Here is a 16,011-nt window from a genome sequence, read left to right on the forward strand (position 1 = left end):
GTACAAAGCTCTCTCTCGCACTCCATTTGGTAAATCCGACCACAACTCTATCCTCCTGATTCCTGCTTACAAGCAAAAATTAAAGCAGGAAGCACCAGTGACTGTGTCTATAAAAAAGTGGTCAGATGAAGCAGATGCTAAACTACAGGACTGTTTTGCTATAACAGACTGGAACATGTTCCGGGATTCTTCCGATGGCATTGAGGAGGACACCACATCAGTAACCGGCTTTATCAATAAGTGCATCGAGGATGTCGTCCCCACAGTGACTGTACGTACATACCCCAACCAGAAACCATGGATTACAGGCAACATTCGGACTGAGCTAAAGGGTAGAGCTGCCGCTAACCCGGAAGCTAATAAGAAATCCTGCTATGCCCTGCGACGAACCATCAAACAGGCAAAGTGTCAATACAGGGCTAAGATTGAATCATACTACACTGGCTCCGACGCTCGTCTTATGTAGCAGTGTTTGCAAACTATTACAGACTACAAAGGAAGCACAGCTGCGAGCTGCCCAGTGACACGAGCCTACCAGATGAGCTAAATCACTTCTATGCTCGCTTCGAGGCAAGCAACACTGAGGCATGCATGAGAGCATCAGCTGTTCCGGACGACTGTGTGATCACACTCTCCGTAGCCGACGTGAGTAAGACCTTTAACTTCTTTATGATAGGGGGCAGCATTTTCACTTTTGGATGAATTGCGTGCCCATAGTGAACTGCCTCCTACTCTGTCCCAGATGCTACTATATGCATATTATTATTACTATTGGATATAAAACACTCTGAAGTTTCTAAAACTGTTTGAATGATGTCTGTGAGTATAACAGAACTCATATGGCAGGCAACAACCTGAGAAAAAATCCAAACAGGAGGTGAGAATTCTGAGACTGGTCAATGTTCAACTCATCGCCGATTCAATTCCCTGTAAGATATGGATCTGTTTGCACTTCCTACGCCTTCCACTAGATGTCAACAGTCTGTAGAACGTGGAATGAAGCTTATGCTGTGTTGTGGGGCCGGATAGGAGGGGAATGAGTCAGTGGTCTGGCAGATTGCCAGTTCCTGGTCATGCGCTTTCCTCATGATATCGCCTTGCGTTCCATAACTTCTACAGACATGAAGGAATGCTCCGGTTGGAACGGTATTGGATATATATGATAACAACATCCTGAAGATTGATTCTCTACTTAGTTTGACCAGTTTATTCGACCTGTTATATAACTTTTTGAAGTTTTCGTCCGAGTTCGCATGCATTTGCGCGAGCGTTTGGACATGTGCACTAAACATGCTAGCAAAAGTAGCTACTTAGACATAAGTAATGGACATTATCGAACAAAACAACGATTTATTGTGGAACTAGGATTCCTGGGAGTGCATTCTGATGAAGATGATCAAAGGTAAGGGAATATTTATGATGTAATTTCGTATTTCTGTTGACTCCAACATGGCGGAGAAATGTTGTTATGTTTGAGCGCCGTCTCAGATTATTGCATGGTGTGCTTTTTACATAAAGTTTTTTTGAAATCTGACACAGAGGTTGCATTAAGAACAAGTGTATCTTTAATTATATGTAAAACATGTATCTTTCATCAAAGTTTATGATGAGTATTTCTGTTATTTGACGTGGCTCTCTGCAATTTCTCCGCATATTTTGGAGGCATTTCTGAACATGGCGCCAATGTAAACCGAGATTTGTGGATATAAATATGCACATTATCGAACAAAACATAAATGTAGTGTGTAACATGATGCCCTATGAGTGTCATCTGATGAAGATCATCAAAGATTAATTTTATCTCTATTTCTGCTTTTTGTGACTACTATCTTTTGCTGGGAAAATGTCTGTGTTTTTCTGTGGCTATGTACTGAGCTAACATAATCGTTTGGTGTGCTTTCACCGTAAATCCTTTTTTAAATCAGACATGTTGGCTGGATTCACAACATGTGTAGCTTTAATTTGGTGTCTTTCATGTGTGATTTCATGAAAGATTGATTTTTATAGTAATATATTTTAATTTGGCGCGCTACATTTTTTCTGGCTTTTGGCCAAGTGGGACGCTACCGTCCCACATATCCCAGAGAAGTTAAACAGGTCAACATACACAAGGCTGCGGGGCCAGACGGATTACCAGGACGTGTGCTCCGGGCATGTGCTGACCAACGGGCAGGTGTCTTCACTGACATTTTCAACATGTCCCTGATTGAGTCTGTAATACCAACATGTTTCAAGCAGACCACCATAGTCTCTGTGCCCAAGAACACAAAGGCAACCTGCCTAAATGACTACAGACCCGTAGCACTCACGTCGGTAGCCATGAAGTGCTTTGAAAGGTTGGTAATGGCTCACATCAACACCATTATCCCAGAAACCCTAGACCCACTCCAATTTGCATACCGCCAAAACAGATCCACAGATGATGTAATCTCTATTGCACTCCACACTGCCCTTTCCCACCTGGACAAAAGGAACACTTATGTGAGAATGCTATTCATTGACTACAGCTCAGCATTCAACACCATAGTACCCTCAAAGCTCATCACTAAACTAAGGATCCTGGGACTAAACACCTCCCTCTGCAACTGGATCCTGGAGTTCCTGACGGGCCGCCCCCAGGTGGTGAGGGTAGGTAGCAACACATCTGCCACGCTGATCCTCAACACTGGAGTTCCACAGGGGTGCATGCTCAGTCCCCTCGTGTACTCCCTGTTCACCCACGACTACATGGCCAGGCACGACTCCAACACCATCATTAAGTTTGCAGACGACACAACAGTGGTAGGCCTGATCATAGACAACAACGAGACAGCCTATAGGGAGGAGGTCAGAGACCTGGCCGTGTGGTGCCAGAATAACAACCTATCCCTCAACGTAACCAAGACTAAGGAGATGATTGTGGACTCCAGGAAAAGGAGGACTGAGCACGCCCCCATTCTCATCGACGGGAGGGCTGTAGTGGAGCAGATTGAGAGCTTCAAGTTCCTCGGTGTCCACATCAACAACAAACTAGAATGGTCCAAACACACCAATACAGTCGTGAAGAGGGCACAACAAAGCCTATTCCCCCTCCTCACCTCCTGACGTGTTGCATCACTGCCTGGTACGGCAATTGCTCGGCCTCTGACCGCATGGCACTACAGAGGGTAGTGCATATGGCCCAGTACATCACTGGGGCTAAGCTGCCTGCCATCCAGGACCTCTACACCAAGTGGTGTCAGAGGAAAGCCCTACAAATTGTCAAATACCCCAGCCACCCCAGTCATAGACTGTTCTCTCTACTACCGCATGGCAAGCTGTACCGGAGTGCCAAGTCTAGGACAAAAAGGCTTCTCAACAGTTTTTACCCTCAAGCCATAAGACTCATTAACAGGTAATCAAATGGCTACCCGGACTATTTACGTGCCCCCCCCCCCCCCCCCCCCCCCCCCAGAACACAGACACTGGACAGAGAAACTCTGCCTAGAAGGCCAGCATCCCAGAGTTGCCTCTTCTCTGTTGACGTTGAGACTGGTGTTTTGCGGGTACTATTTAACGAAGCTGCCAGTGGAGGACTTGTGAGGCGTCTGTTTCTCAAAGGCCTGATAAAGGTGGAATGCTTCCTTCTGAAATGTTCTCCCATCTCCACAGATGAACTCTGGAGCTCACTCAGAGTGACCATCGGGTTCTTTGTCACCTCCCTGACCAAGGCCCTTCTCCCCCGATTGCTCAGTTTGGCCACGGCCAGCTTTAGGAAGAGTTTTGGTGGTTCCAAACTTCTGTCATTTTAAAATGATGGACCTTCAATGCAGCATAAATGTTTTGGTACCCTTCACCAGACCTGTGCCTCGACACAATCCTGTCTCGGAGCTCTACGGACAATTCCTTCGACCTCATGGCTTGGTTTTCGGTCTGACATGCACTGTCAACTGTGGGACCTTATATAGACAGATTGTGTGCCTTTCCAAATCTTGTCCAATCAATAGAATTTGTTCTAGAAACATCTCAAGGATGATCAATGGAAACAAGATGCACCGGAGCTCAATTTCGAGTCTCATAGCAAAGGGTTTGAATACTTATGTAAATAAGGTATTTCTGTTTTTGTTTTTTCATACATTTGCAAGAATTTCTAAAACATATTTTTGATTTGTCATTATGGGGTATTGTGTGTAGATCGATGAGGGAAAAAATGATTTAATCAATTTTAGAATAAGGCTGTAATGTAACAAAATGTGGAAAAAGTCAGGGGGTCTGAATGCTTTCCAAATGCACTGTAAAATGTAACAACTTAACAATTCCTGTGTCTGTCTGTCAAGATTCCATCATGCCATTTGACTAGATTTGAAGGGTAGATTATTGTGTGGTTTGGGTGTTGTTGTGTGTCAGTTGTGACATAGCATAGTTTAATCAAAAGACACTCCCTGATCTTTGTTGTAGCATATCATAACAAAAGTAACCTGTCTCTGGTTTTACCTCTAGACTAGTGGTAGACTGTCTCAACATGAAGATACCCACATACTCATGTGTGGTGTGGCCTACGCTGGCATTGTAGTCATGGCATCCATTGTTGTGACTTAAATGCCATGGCATCCATTGTGGTGACTTGTTTTTCAAGTCACTTGTTACTTGATTGATAGACTGCTTTTCAACCATTGTACAGTAATTGTGGTTAGGGCTGGGAATTGCCAGCGACGTCATGATGCGATATTTTCATGATACTTAGGTCCTGATACGATATGTATTATGATTCTCACGATTCTATATGTATTGTGATTCGATACTGTGCTAAAAACACTAGTTGTAGTCAGTGGGAGATTTAAAGAAGAACCTCCTTACTGTCACTGTTACTCAGCTCCTCTCAGCCCTTCAATACAGGGTAAGTCGTGCTGAGGCCTGGCTATGCGGCTAGCTGATGGATTTACACTTAGTAAATTAAACACCAATGTGTAACGAATGTCGTCGGGAGAAGGAGAAGAGGACCAAGGTGCAGCGTGGTAAGTATTCATAATACTTTTAATAAATACGAACACTTGAACAAAAAACGACAAACGAACAGTTCTGCAAGGTGCAATAAACAAAACAGAAAATAACTACCCACCAAGCACAGGTGGGAATGAGGCTACCTAAGTATGGTTCTCAATCAGAAACAACGATAGACAGCTGCCTCTGATTGAGAACCACACCAGGCCAAACACCTAGAAATACAAAACATAGAACAAAACATAGAATGCCCACCCCAACTCACGCCCTGACCAAACCAAAATAGAGACATAAACAAGGAACTACGGTCAGGGTGTGACACAATGCTATTGATTTGATTACATATTGGGCCTCGCTCCAGGCTTGACAGCCACTGACTGACTATCTGTGGATTTGTTTTAAACCCCAGAAGATCAGAAATAATGTTTAAGTACAATAATAGTATTTTCTAATACATTATAAATATGATTATCTAATATATTATTAATGTTTACTAATGGCATGTTTTTGTCTTTGAACACAAACTGCATGTCTGGTTTGGTATGGGGCTCTAAATCACATTGACAACCATTGGTAATTCTTAATATTCCTATGTCTGAAGGAATGCATTGAGCAGTGAACATTGGCTGCTAAGGCCAACTATGGCCTTAGTAGGGCTTTGAGCACCCTCTGAAAGTTAAATGACCAAGCAGCCCTAATTTCACCAAGTACTTTTCAGGCCTCTGTGCTCTGTTTTGTGCTAAAATCTGTCAAGTGGTAGTGCACATTGTGTTCAAATAAAAGTTGCTTGGTGCTAGATAGATTGTTGAACCCATCGTACCTCTTTGAAGCAGCAGGTTTTGTAGACTATACATATTGTAGTGTTGCTTGTCTGTGTACACTCAATATAAACTCACTGTACTAGAAAACTTGTGTGATGATTTGTATGTTTGCAGTTTATGATTTAGTGTCAAGACAAATCTTATCTAACGATATTCACACTATGAGATGAGGTAATTGAGACCTATTTTCTTCTCACCAAACTGTAGCAGCGTTAGCCCCTTGACATTAGCGGAGCTACTGACGGCACAAGATTGCAGTGTTGGTCAGGGCTGGTCAGGTCTGGGCAGCAGCAGCAGACTGACTAATCACTACAGCTTAAGCCCTATGCTGTAATAGTACAGAGAGCAAAGAGCAGAGTAACACAGGGCTGGATCTCCCCTGCGGTCCATCTGACCATCAGGAGATTAGCTAGCTAACTAGCTAGCAGCCCCACTTTTACACTGCACTCAGAGAGCACAGCGCTAATCAACAGAGAGCTCCAGCTACCCATGGCTGCCATTTTGCGGAAGTAAGAAGGAGTAACCGGACACCTGTGCTGCCTGCTGCCACAGTTCCCTCCCAGGCAGGGCGGGGGGAGGCGGGGCCAGACCGGATAGACCAGTGTGCCGCATTCCTTTCCAACCTGGAGGCTTTTCTCAGGAACACAGAGATCTTCTGTACACATATACACACAGGGAGAGAGGGGAAAGAACCATGCCAGGAGGGCAACTCGGACAGTAGCTCTGACTCAGGTCTCTGTATCTACACATATAGTAGGAGAGGAGTATTGGAACCTTCCGGGCCAAATTCAAATAACTTGTTCCGTTGTTTTCCTGAGAAACTGAGAATTTGTTTCTCCTGGATTCCCAGGGAGATTATTCCGGGACATGCTTCCTGCCTCTGAACAGTTTGACTTGACCGGGCACGTCATTGGAATTCTGCTCTACAAAACTGGAAGTTCTGGAACTCTGGAAAATGCAGAGTAGAGGCTGTTTGTGATTGAAGAAAGTTGTCTATTCACAGCACAGCAAGGTTTTGTGTTGCCAAACGGGATTACAGGATAGCAGGGGTTATAGCTGGAGCCCTCCTGGAGAGGGTAAGAAGAGCTAGGGGATTTGTCCTCACAAAGGCCTTTTGTTCATTGGAACCAGTAGAAGGACACAGTTTGGCAGGTTAGACAGCTGGAGGTGTAGAGATGAGCCTTTTGTGACACTCTGAATGGACACACTGTACTGGGGTAGCCTTTCTACCTGGCTGGCTGACTACATTTTAGTAATTTAGTAGACACTCTTATCCAGAGCGACTTACAGGAGCAATTCGGGTTAAATACCTTGCGCAAGGGGCAAATCAACAGATTTTTCACCTAGTCGGGCTCAGGGAATCGAACCAGCAACCTTTTGGTTACTGGCCCAACGCTCTTAACGCTAGGCTACCTGCCGACCCAGAGTTCACTGCCCGAAGTACATGCTACAGTGCAGTTAAGGGCTCTGTGAAAATGGACAGTGTAAGTAATAACTCTGAGGGTCAGGGGAAGCAGCAATCCAATTTGTTCCACAATAAGATATCCACTATGTTTACACGTGGGGACAAGACTGAGCCTCAGAGGCTGGCGGGAGAGACTGCGGTGCTGACGGCTTTCAGGACCCTGTCTGATGAAGAGAACGATCTCACAGGGGTCAGTGATCAAAGTGCCCTGGATGTTATCAGTGATGTGAGGGGTATGAGTGTGGTACTTCATAAAAGAGAGGCCACCTTCCTTTATACTGAGGACAGGATTGAATCATGGGAGAATGAGTCCAGTAGCTTTGTGACCTCTCCTAACGCAGGCCAGGTGTCTGTTTCCACGGCCGACCCAGGTCTGGTCCAGGTTACAATGGTGGAGATCTGTAGCGACACAGAGATGGAAGATGAGGAGGGGATCAGCAGCCTCAGCCAATCGGACAAGCATGACGCCCCTGGAATGTTCTTCCCACCTGACAATGACCAGTGGGCAGTGGCAGTGTTCGATGATAACAAGGGTCAGCTGCCACCCGTTGGCCCAGTGAGAGGTGCCATTGAGACAGACTTAAAGCTGCCTGTGTTTAAGCCACATAGTCTTGTGGAGGGATCCCTCAAAGACACCTCTGTTCTGTACTCTGCGAGGTTTATGGGCAGATCTAACAGTGGGACAGATCTTGGACTGCTCTCCTCTGTCTCCAAAACACAAGTGCCTGGAGACGGCCGCAGCACCGACCTCTACACTGATCCCAGGCCTGTGGAGGTGGGTGTGGATGCAGCAGCCATTGGTGCCAAGGGGTCCAGCCATCATCACCACAAAGTAGCCAAAGGCGTCAGCACCAGCCAGGAAGTATTGGGCCTTACTGACATGTGTGCTGGAGACAACTCTGCAGTGGCTTCACTTCTTAACTTGTCTCGTACCTCTGAACCACAGAAATCAGAGCATGCAGCAGATGACACTGCCTTGCAGTCAGTACAGCCAGAGGACCAAGATTCTGGACAGAGGAAGGAGATTTTGGGGGAAAACACTGGAACTGAGGAGCATAAAGATCATGTCCACTGCCTGGACTCCCCCTCCACCCTCTCTGAGTCAAAGCCACCTGAAGCAGCAGAGACATCTTCTCCTAGCCTGGAGAAGCAGCCTGACACTGAAGTGAGAAAAGGTATTTTAAGGACTGGTCTGGCCGTGTCGCGTGTTCCTGGAGAGTCCCCAACTGACAGCCAGCCAAGTACCACTCCTGTCTCTGTCTCACCCAGGGGCCAAGGCGACATGCCTGTCAAAAGGAGGCCCGACACAGACTCACCCTCCGCCTCCCCCTCCCCCTCCAGTGGAACAGTCTCCTCCCATGCCCCCTCCTTCCAGCTGCCTGCCCTGTTCAGTGGACTGCGGGTTCTGAAGAAAGGGGCTGTGGGGGAGGAGAGGGAGACCGTGTCTGAGATCAAACAGAGAGATGCTGACCTGGCCCTTCTAAGCCTGAAGAAGACCGTCAACAAAGCCAATAACTTCCCTGAGCAGATCACCTCCAGTAGCCGCACCCCCAAAAAACGTCCCGAGCCCAAACATGTGTCTGAGACCAAGGGTCATCTCCTGGGGCAGCTCAACCAGCTGCTCAACCTTGACGGGACCAAGGCCGAGGACAAGCCGGACCCACTGCTAGAGACAGGGAGACAGGGAGACAGGGAGCCTGAGAGGGGGGAGGAGGGGGCGACAGACCAGGGTCCAGAGCTGATCCCCACCACCCCACCAGCAGACAACAGGAAAGCCTCAGACACAACATTAAACACTTTTAAGAGTCTCTTCAGCTCCAAACCTGCTAAAAGGGATACAGCGGATCCTGTGGATTTAGAGGCTGTCAAGAAAAAAAATAAAAGTGAGAAGGAGCTGCTGAAATCCATCTTTGAGAGAACCTCCAAGTCTCCCAGCAGTGAGCAAAAAGGTCCAGCGGAGTCTAAAGTATGTACTGTTTGTGTCTAACTCAAAGGTTTATTCCTTCTGTATTTTATAGAACCCTGTTGTTTGTTTGTTCTCAGATCATCAAGGTTTTGAAATGTAGGAATGTAGAGCCATTTGAAGTGTATGTTGTGTTTTGTTGTGACCTGCAAGGCAGACAGGGCAGTAGGGTATTAGTTTTGGTCATGATCTTGATTTGAGATGTTCTCATGTCTTATCGCATGTTGACTTTTCAGTCAGATTGCAGATACTCTTATCCTGGGCACCAACTGTTCTGTAAGTCTGTATGTTCTGTGTTAATTGAGGAATGATCTGCTGTCTTTCCTCCCAGTCTGAGATCACCTCCCCTACAGACAGTGAGGACCGGACCCCCGGGCGGCTCCAGGCCATCTGGCCCCCGCCCAAGCCCAAGGATGAGGAGGAGAAGGTGGGGCTCAGGTACACCGAGGCAGGTAAGGACCTGCGCCATCCTGGAGCTTACTCTACACTGCATCTAAAGTATCATACAATGTCCTGTTAAGAAATGCATGTATGCTGTTGTCTGCCTTAACTAATTCTCACAAGACAAGATAGTCTTAACAAAAGTAAACTGAGTGGCTCCTCCCTGTTTTATCCAGGGCAGGCGCTCTCCTTACATAATCGGTCTATTTAGTCTAACTGAGAGGTGACACAAACATGTAGTGCAGCCCTGCTGGTATCTACAGAGCCAGCTAATCCCAGTGACAGGGTGTAAGATAACCCTTAAATCCATTTAAAGCAGGAACGCACTGAAACCTTCCCTCCACAGTAATGCTGCTGTCTGTTGAGACGTCTGGTAGAATCACACAGTATAGTGGATCTTTGGGAGGTAGTTTGGGGATAGGCTGGGGGTGGGCAGCCTGCCATTCTCTCAGCCTGTCTCTCTTTGAAGAAGAATACTCACACAAATAGGGTAAAGGCACAGAGGACTCCAAATAGGCTGATATAATAACATTACAGCGAGAAATTCATTTATCTTAATGTGTTGGTTGCAGAAAACCTGCTGTACTGGAGTAGAGCAAGTATGAGGCAGCTATATCAGGCCATCTCATGGAGTTTGGAAGGTTGAGGAAAACATGTTTACGTGTGTGTGTGTGTGTGTGTGTGTGTGTGTGTGTGTGTGTGTGTGTGTGTGTGTGTGTGTGTGTGTGTGTGTGTGTGTGTGTGTGTGTGTGTGTGTGTGTGTGTGTGTGTGTGTGTGTGTGTGTGTGTGTGTGCAAATCCATATACTATAGGCACGCACCCATGCTGTAGGCACGCACCCACACACACACCATTACCATTAACTCTCGTGCTTTCACTCTCTCAGAATTTTAGCCTTGAAACAGCATTGTCTATTGTTTACCACGAAGGGCCCGATGATGGGTCTGGTTACCATCAAGTTATTTTCTATAGTTTAATCATTCCAAGTAGCAGTAACACAAACTTTAGGGGCTCAACAGGTAACATCTTCACTTATCTGTCACACATCATCTCTCATGTGAATTCCTCTTCACGTGCAGCTGAGTCTGGGAAGGGTATTTTTCCAGAAGTCCCAACATAAAATATATATTGCAATGCCATAATAAAAGTCTCAGATACACATTACATGTTTCTGAATATATACTGAACAAAAAATATAAATGCAACATTAAACAAATTCAAAGATTTTACTCAGTTACAGTTCATATAAGGAAATCGGTCATTTGAAATAAATTCATTAAGCCCCAATTTATGGATTTCACATGACTGGGAATACAGATATCTTTATTTTTTCTAAGTAGGGGCGTGGATCAGAAAACCAGTCAGTATCTAGTGTGTCCACCATTTTCCTCATGCAGCACGAGACATTTCCTTCTCATAGAGTTGAGAACATCCCAAACATGCTCAATGGATGACATGTCTAGTGAGTATGCAGGCCATGGAAGAACTGGGACATTTTCAGCTTCCAGGAATTCTGTACAGATCTTTGCGACATTGGGCCATGCATTATGAGGCTGAAACATGAGGGAATGGCAGCAGATGAATGGCACAACAATGGGCCTCAGGATCTCGTCACGATATCTCTGTGCATTCAAATTGCCATCGAAAAAATGCAATTGTGTTCATTGTCTGTAGCTAATGGCTGCCCATACCATAACCCCACCTCCACCATGGGGCACTCTGTTCACAACATTGACATCAGTAAACTGCTCGCCAACACAAAGCCATGCACACTGTGTGCCGTCTACCCGGTACAGTTGAAACCGGGATTCATCCATGAAGAGCACACTTTTCCAGCGTGCCAGTGGCCATCGAAGGCGAGCATTTGCACACTGAAGTCAGTTACAAAGCCATGGTGAGGACGACAAGCACGCAGATGAGCGTCCCTGAGATGCTTTCTGACAGTTTGTGCAGAAACTCTTCGTTTGTGCAAGCCCACAGTTTCATCAACTCTCCGGGTGGCTGGTCTCAGACGATCGTGCAGGCGAAGAAGCCAGATGTGGAGGTCCTGGGCTGGTGTTGTTACACATGGTCTACGCTTGTGAGGCAGTTGGACGTACTGCCAAATTCTCTAAAGCGACGTTGGTAGAGAAATTAACATTACATTCTCTGGCAACAGCTCTGGTGGACATTCCTGCAGTTAGCATTCCAATTTTGCACGCTCCCTCAAAACTTCAGACATCTGTGGCATTGTGTTGTGTGACAAAACTGCACATTTTAGAGTGGCCCTTTATTGTCCCCAGCAGAAGGTGCACCTGTGTAATGATCATGTTGTTTAATCAGCTTATTGATATGCCACACCTGTCAGGTGAATGGATTATCTTGGCAAGGAGACATGCTCACTAACAGGGATGTAAACAAATTTTTGTAATTTGTTTTAACAAATTTATATTTTTGTGAGTATGGAACATTTCTGGAATCTTTTATTTCAGCTCATGAAACATGGGACCAACACTTTACATGTTGCATTTTTATATATTTTTCAGTATAAAATATATATTTCTTATTCTAAAACCATGGCTACACTTACATACTTTAAAACACCAAAAAGGCATACTGTGATATCCCCTCTACAACAGATTGCTTAGCGCAAATAGCTTTACTGCTGAGTGTGCTAACTTGTTCATACTGCCAGAAGCTCTTTATATAGTTCACTGCACAATTAAATGAAAAAAAAAACTATTTTGATGTGGTTGTCGAAGACATTCTTATTCTCACATACACTGAGTGTACAAAACATTAAAATATTATAAATTGAAGTGCCTTTGAACGGGTTATGGTAGTAGGTGCCAGGTGTACCGGTTTGTGTCAAGAACTGCAACTCTGCGGGGGTTTTCACACTCAACAGTCTCCCATGTGTATCAAGAATGGTCCACCACCCAAAGGACATTCAGCCAACTTGACATAACTGTGGGAAGCACTCGGGTCAACATGGGCCAGCATCCCTGTGGAACACTTTCAACATCTTGTATAGTCCATGCCCCGACGAACTGAGGCTGTTCTGAGGGCAAAAGGAGGGTTGCAACTCAATATTAGGAAAGTGTTCTTAATGTTTTCACTCTCAGTGTATGTTGGCCTTATAAACTATATATTACTGTAGTTTACTGTGGGATAACGAGGCAACATAAATAAAGCAGTCTTTGAAAATTCTATATCTTTCACGGTACCAGCAAGGACATTAAAAACAGGTTGGTTTAGTTTCCTAAATAGGCGCTTTTACTGGCATAGCTGTAACTGATCCACCCTACAGTAACTGTTGTCAGATGTTACTGTTGTCTTAAAAAGTAGATTCATGTCCTTTATTGTTCTTCAAGTGGTCCGTCGAGACAAAGGCATGTCTCTTTTGTCTCTCAACATCAAGAGGAGAGGATGATGTTTTACTGCCATATTAGTTACCCCTGCAATGCTAGGTTAATCTTGTGTGCATGTCACTATTTTACTAGTTAATGTATGATCACAGAGTAAATGATCTCATGAATGGCCAGTAAATCTGATGGCTTTTGAAAGTGTCATCTCTGGCAGACATTAAAATAACCCTTCGAACTAATATGACATTTGAGATGGTCTTATGCTGTGTAATTGTATTTATGTATAAATATTTATTACATTATGGTGTCCTACAGTAAGTGTCTGTGCTCTTTCCCCTCACAGAGCACCAGGCTGCCCTCTTACAGCTGAAGAGAGAATGCAAAGAGGAGGTGGAGAAAGTACATGTAAGTTAATCTCCTTGTTCGAAGCAGTTCACTACATATAGTTCCTACTGGTTTCAGCGCTGGGGTTTGTTTCAATCAAGAGAGAAAGAGAGGTCTGCAAATGTAGTCACCTCACCATGTCCTCCTGGAATGTAATAACAAAGTAACTTATAGTTAGTGAACCCAGGAAACTGCAGTTTTCTTCAGAGACACTAGATGTCACCAATCAACCACAGAAGCAGAGCCAACCTGTGTCTTTAGTGACTGGACTTTCCACGCTTGATGTCTGAGCTTGTCCCATAGTGTAGTTAACACTTCTCCTCATCACCATAGAACACTTACAGCCTTTAGTGTCTATCTAAATGTTATTGGCCTCACCTGTTGGGCTTATTCAAAACGGTATGTCAAATTGGGTCTGGTGTCATCTTTTGACTCCTTCAAATGGTCATTTCAACTAAAGCATCTCAGTAATTGACACACCTCTGTGGCATAACACTGTTGTCAGTCCCAAGGTTTTGTCAGCATAGAAATGATCAAATGTGTTTGACTCTGTTTGAATGATAGTGCTCACCTCCAGTAGGACAGACCACATTCACATTTGATATGCGGTCAGCATTGATTCTGGAAGCTGTGATGTCCTCATATGAAATAAGATAACCATTTACAACCTGGATGCTGGATGCACACAGATATCTAATTTACTGAACTGTCTCTCTCCAACTGGAAATGTCTCCATTATTTCTTGTAAGATCTAGTTTTGAGTTCACCCTATGAATTTAGTCGATTCCACTGAAGCACTATAACACATTGTTTGTTCAACTGAGCCACCAGTGCCAAGGTGGTGCAACTGAAAACAGTATTTCAAATAGTTTCTCACAGGTCTCAGTGGAGTAGTCAAATGTGTTGGTTATGTTTTCTCTGTCTTCCAAGAACAGCCTGAGATTAATAAGAATGCATGTCAAAACATGCCAGATGATAGAGCAAACTGTTGACCTTATTTATGTAACAATTTTTTTGAAGATCAAGCTTATTGGAGCAAAGTGTCTGGAAAGTGTGTCTTAAAATTACTATTATTACAGCAGTGCTGATTCAGCAGATATAGGTTACTCTGTCTTCCTCTGTGTGTTACCCTGTCATTTGTCCCTGATCCCTTGCATTATGCCATGATATTGACACTCCTAAATATGTAGTTAAACCATGAGAAAGGATAGAAACGTGCCTAACACATTTTCCTAGCTGACCACATGCTAACAAGGAACATGTGTCAGATACATACCAAAATATTTTCCTTTTCACTTTTCCTCAAGTTTGTCTGGATTGTGTTGATGTTTGAAACGTCAATCAACATCCAGCTTATTAGCTCTTCATTATGTTGTCAGTCATTGTACTTTTTGGTTGGCAATGAAATATTGGAATGAAAATAAATGGGCATTATGTTAGAAATTACTACATTTCATCTCATGAAGGTCATGATGAACATTTTGAGTCACCCAGGGGTCTTTTTGGAGCCCCACAGTATGTGATTCTGTTTCATATGGCTGAGTGGGATGTTTCTGACTTATCTCTGTGCTCCTGCTCCACACAGGCAGACTTTGAGCTACAGATCTTCCAGGTGCGAGGGGAGCATGCTGTCGCCATGTCCCATCTGGAGGGAGTCATCTGCATGATGCAGACAGACCGTCAACAGGCCTTCAGCCTGGGCCACGAGAGGGGCGAGCTCCGTGAGGCCTGCGTGTCCACCGAGGACGACCTGCCTCCCAAAACTTTTCGGAATGTCTGCATCCAGACAGACAGGGAGACCTTCCTCAGGACGCCCGAGGGTGAGGCCAGTCGGCCCGGTCTCGGCCCCAGTCAGAACGTGCCTAAGAAACTCAACCTGAGTCTGCATGGAGGAGCCTCAGGACTCCCCGGCCCAGCTCCCCCGCCCCCTCCTCCCCTTCCTCCCCTCCCTGGCCAATCAGGACCGCCTCCACCTCCTCCACCTCCACCTCCCCCTCCCCCGTTACCTGGCAACATGGGGCCACCGCCTCCACCCCCCCTCCCAGGTTTTGGTCCCCCACCTCCCCCTCCCCCTCCTCCGGGGTTACCTGGAGCTGGCCCTCCCCTTCCTCCCCCTCCACCTGGGTGTGGCCCACCCCCTCCTCCTGGGGGTGGATTATTTGGGTTTGGGTTCGGCCAGGCAGCAGAGAAGGCCCCAAGGAAACCTGCATTGGAACCTGCTACTCCCATGAAGCCTCTATACTGGACGAGGATACAGATCCAAGACAATAAGTATGTACTACTTCTATAGCCCATTCACAAGCTTTATTATCATCCCTGTCTCCCCAGTGTGTCACTGCCATCCGGTACAGAGACACTCTGGATGAGGACAGGTGCCCCAGTGAGATGTAGTGGATTATTCAGCTAATTTCCAGTGGCTGTGGTTTGTACTGCTGGATACCAGGCTCCCAGCTTTATGGCCTTGTATTTCTATGGCTGGATTAGTAGAGGAAGTTGACTTGTGGTTCACACTCTCTGGTCCTGGCTAATGGTGGAGGGTTGAGTGGGCCACAGCGGTTTCATGTCTGCTAAAAAGTTTACAGGAGAACAGAATTAAACAGGACTCTTAACTGTAACAAGTTTTTGGGCTAA

At 45.4% G+C, this 16,011-nt stretch overlaps 1 protein-coding gene across 1 annotated transcript in view; it reads left to right on the forward strand.

The window, feature by feature from the left end:
• The first annotated feature begins 6,438 nt into the window (after nt 1-6,438).
• The window catches only part of LOC120060233 (formin-like), a 54,758-nt gene continuing 45,185 nt past the window's right edge, over nt 6,439-16,011 (forward strand). The window contains exons 1-4 of the mRNA XM_039009394.1: nt 6,439-9,211; nt 9,540-9,660; nt 13,340-13,401; nt 14,966-15,651. Of these exons, the coding sequence (XP_038865322.1) occupies nt 7,256-9,211; nt 9,540-9,660; nt 13,340-13,401; nt 14,966-15,651 (2,825 nt within the window). The 5' untranslated portion in view covers nt 6,439-7,255. The remainder of the gene's footprint in view (nt 9,212-9,539; nt 9,661-13,339; nt 13,402-14,965; nt 15,652-16,011) is intronic.

Source organism: Salvelinus namaycush, chromosome 15, assembly GCF_016432855.1.
Source record: "Salvelinus namaycush isolate Seneca chromosome 15, SaNama_1.0, whole genome shotgun sequence".
Taxonomy (NCBI): domain Eukaryota; kingdom Metazoa; phylum Chordata; class Actinopteri; order Salmoniformes; family Salmonidae; genus Salvelinus; species Salvelinus namaycush.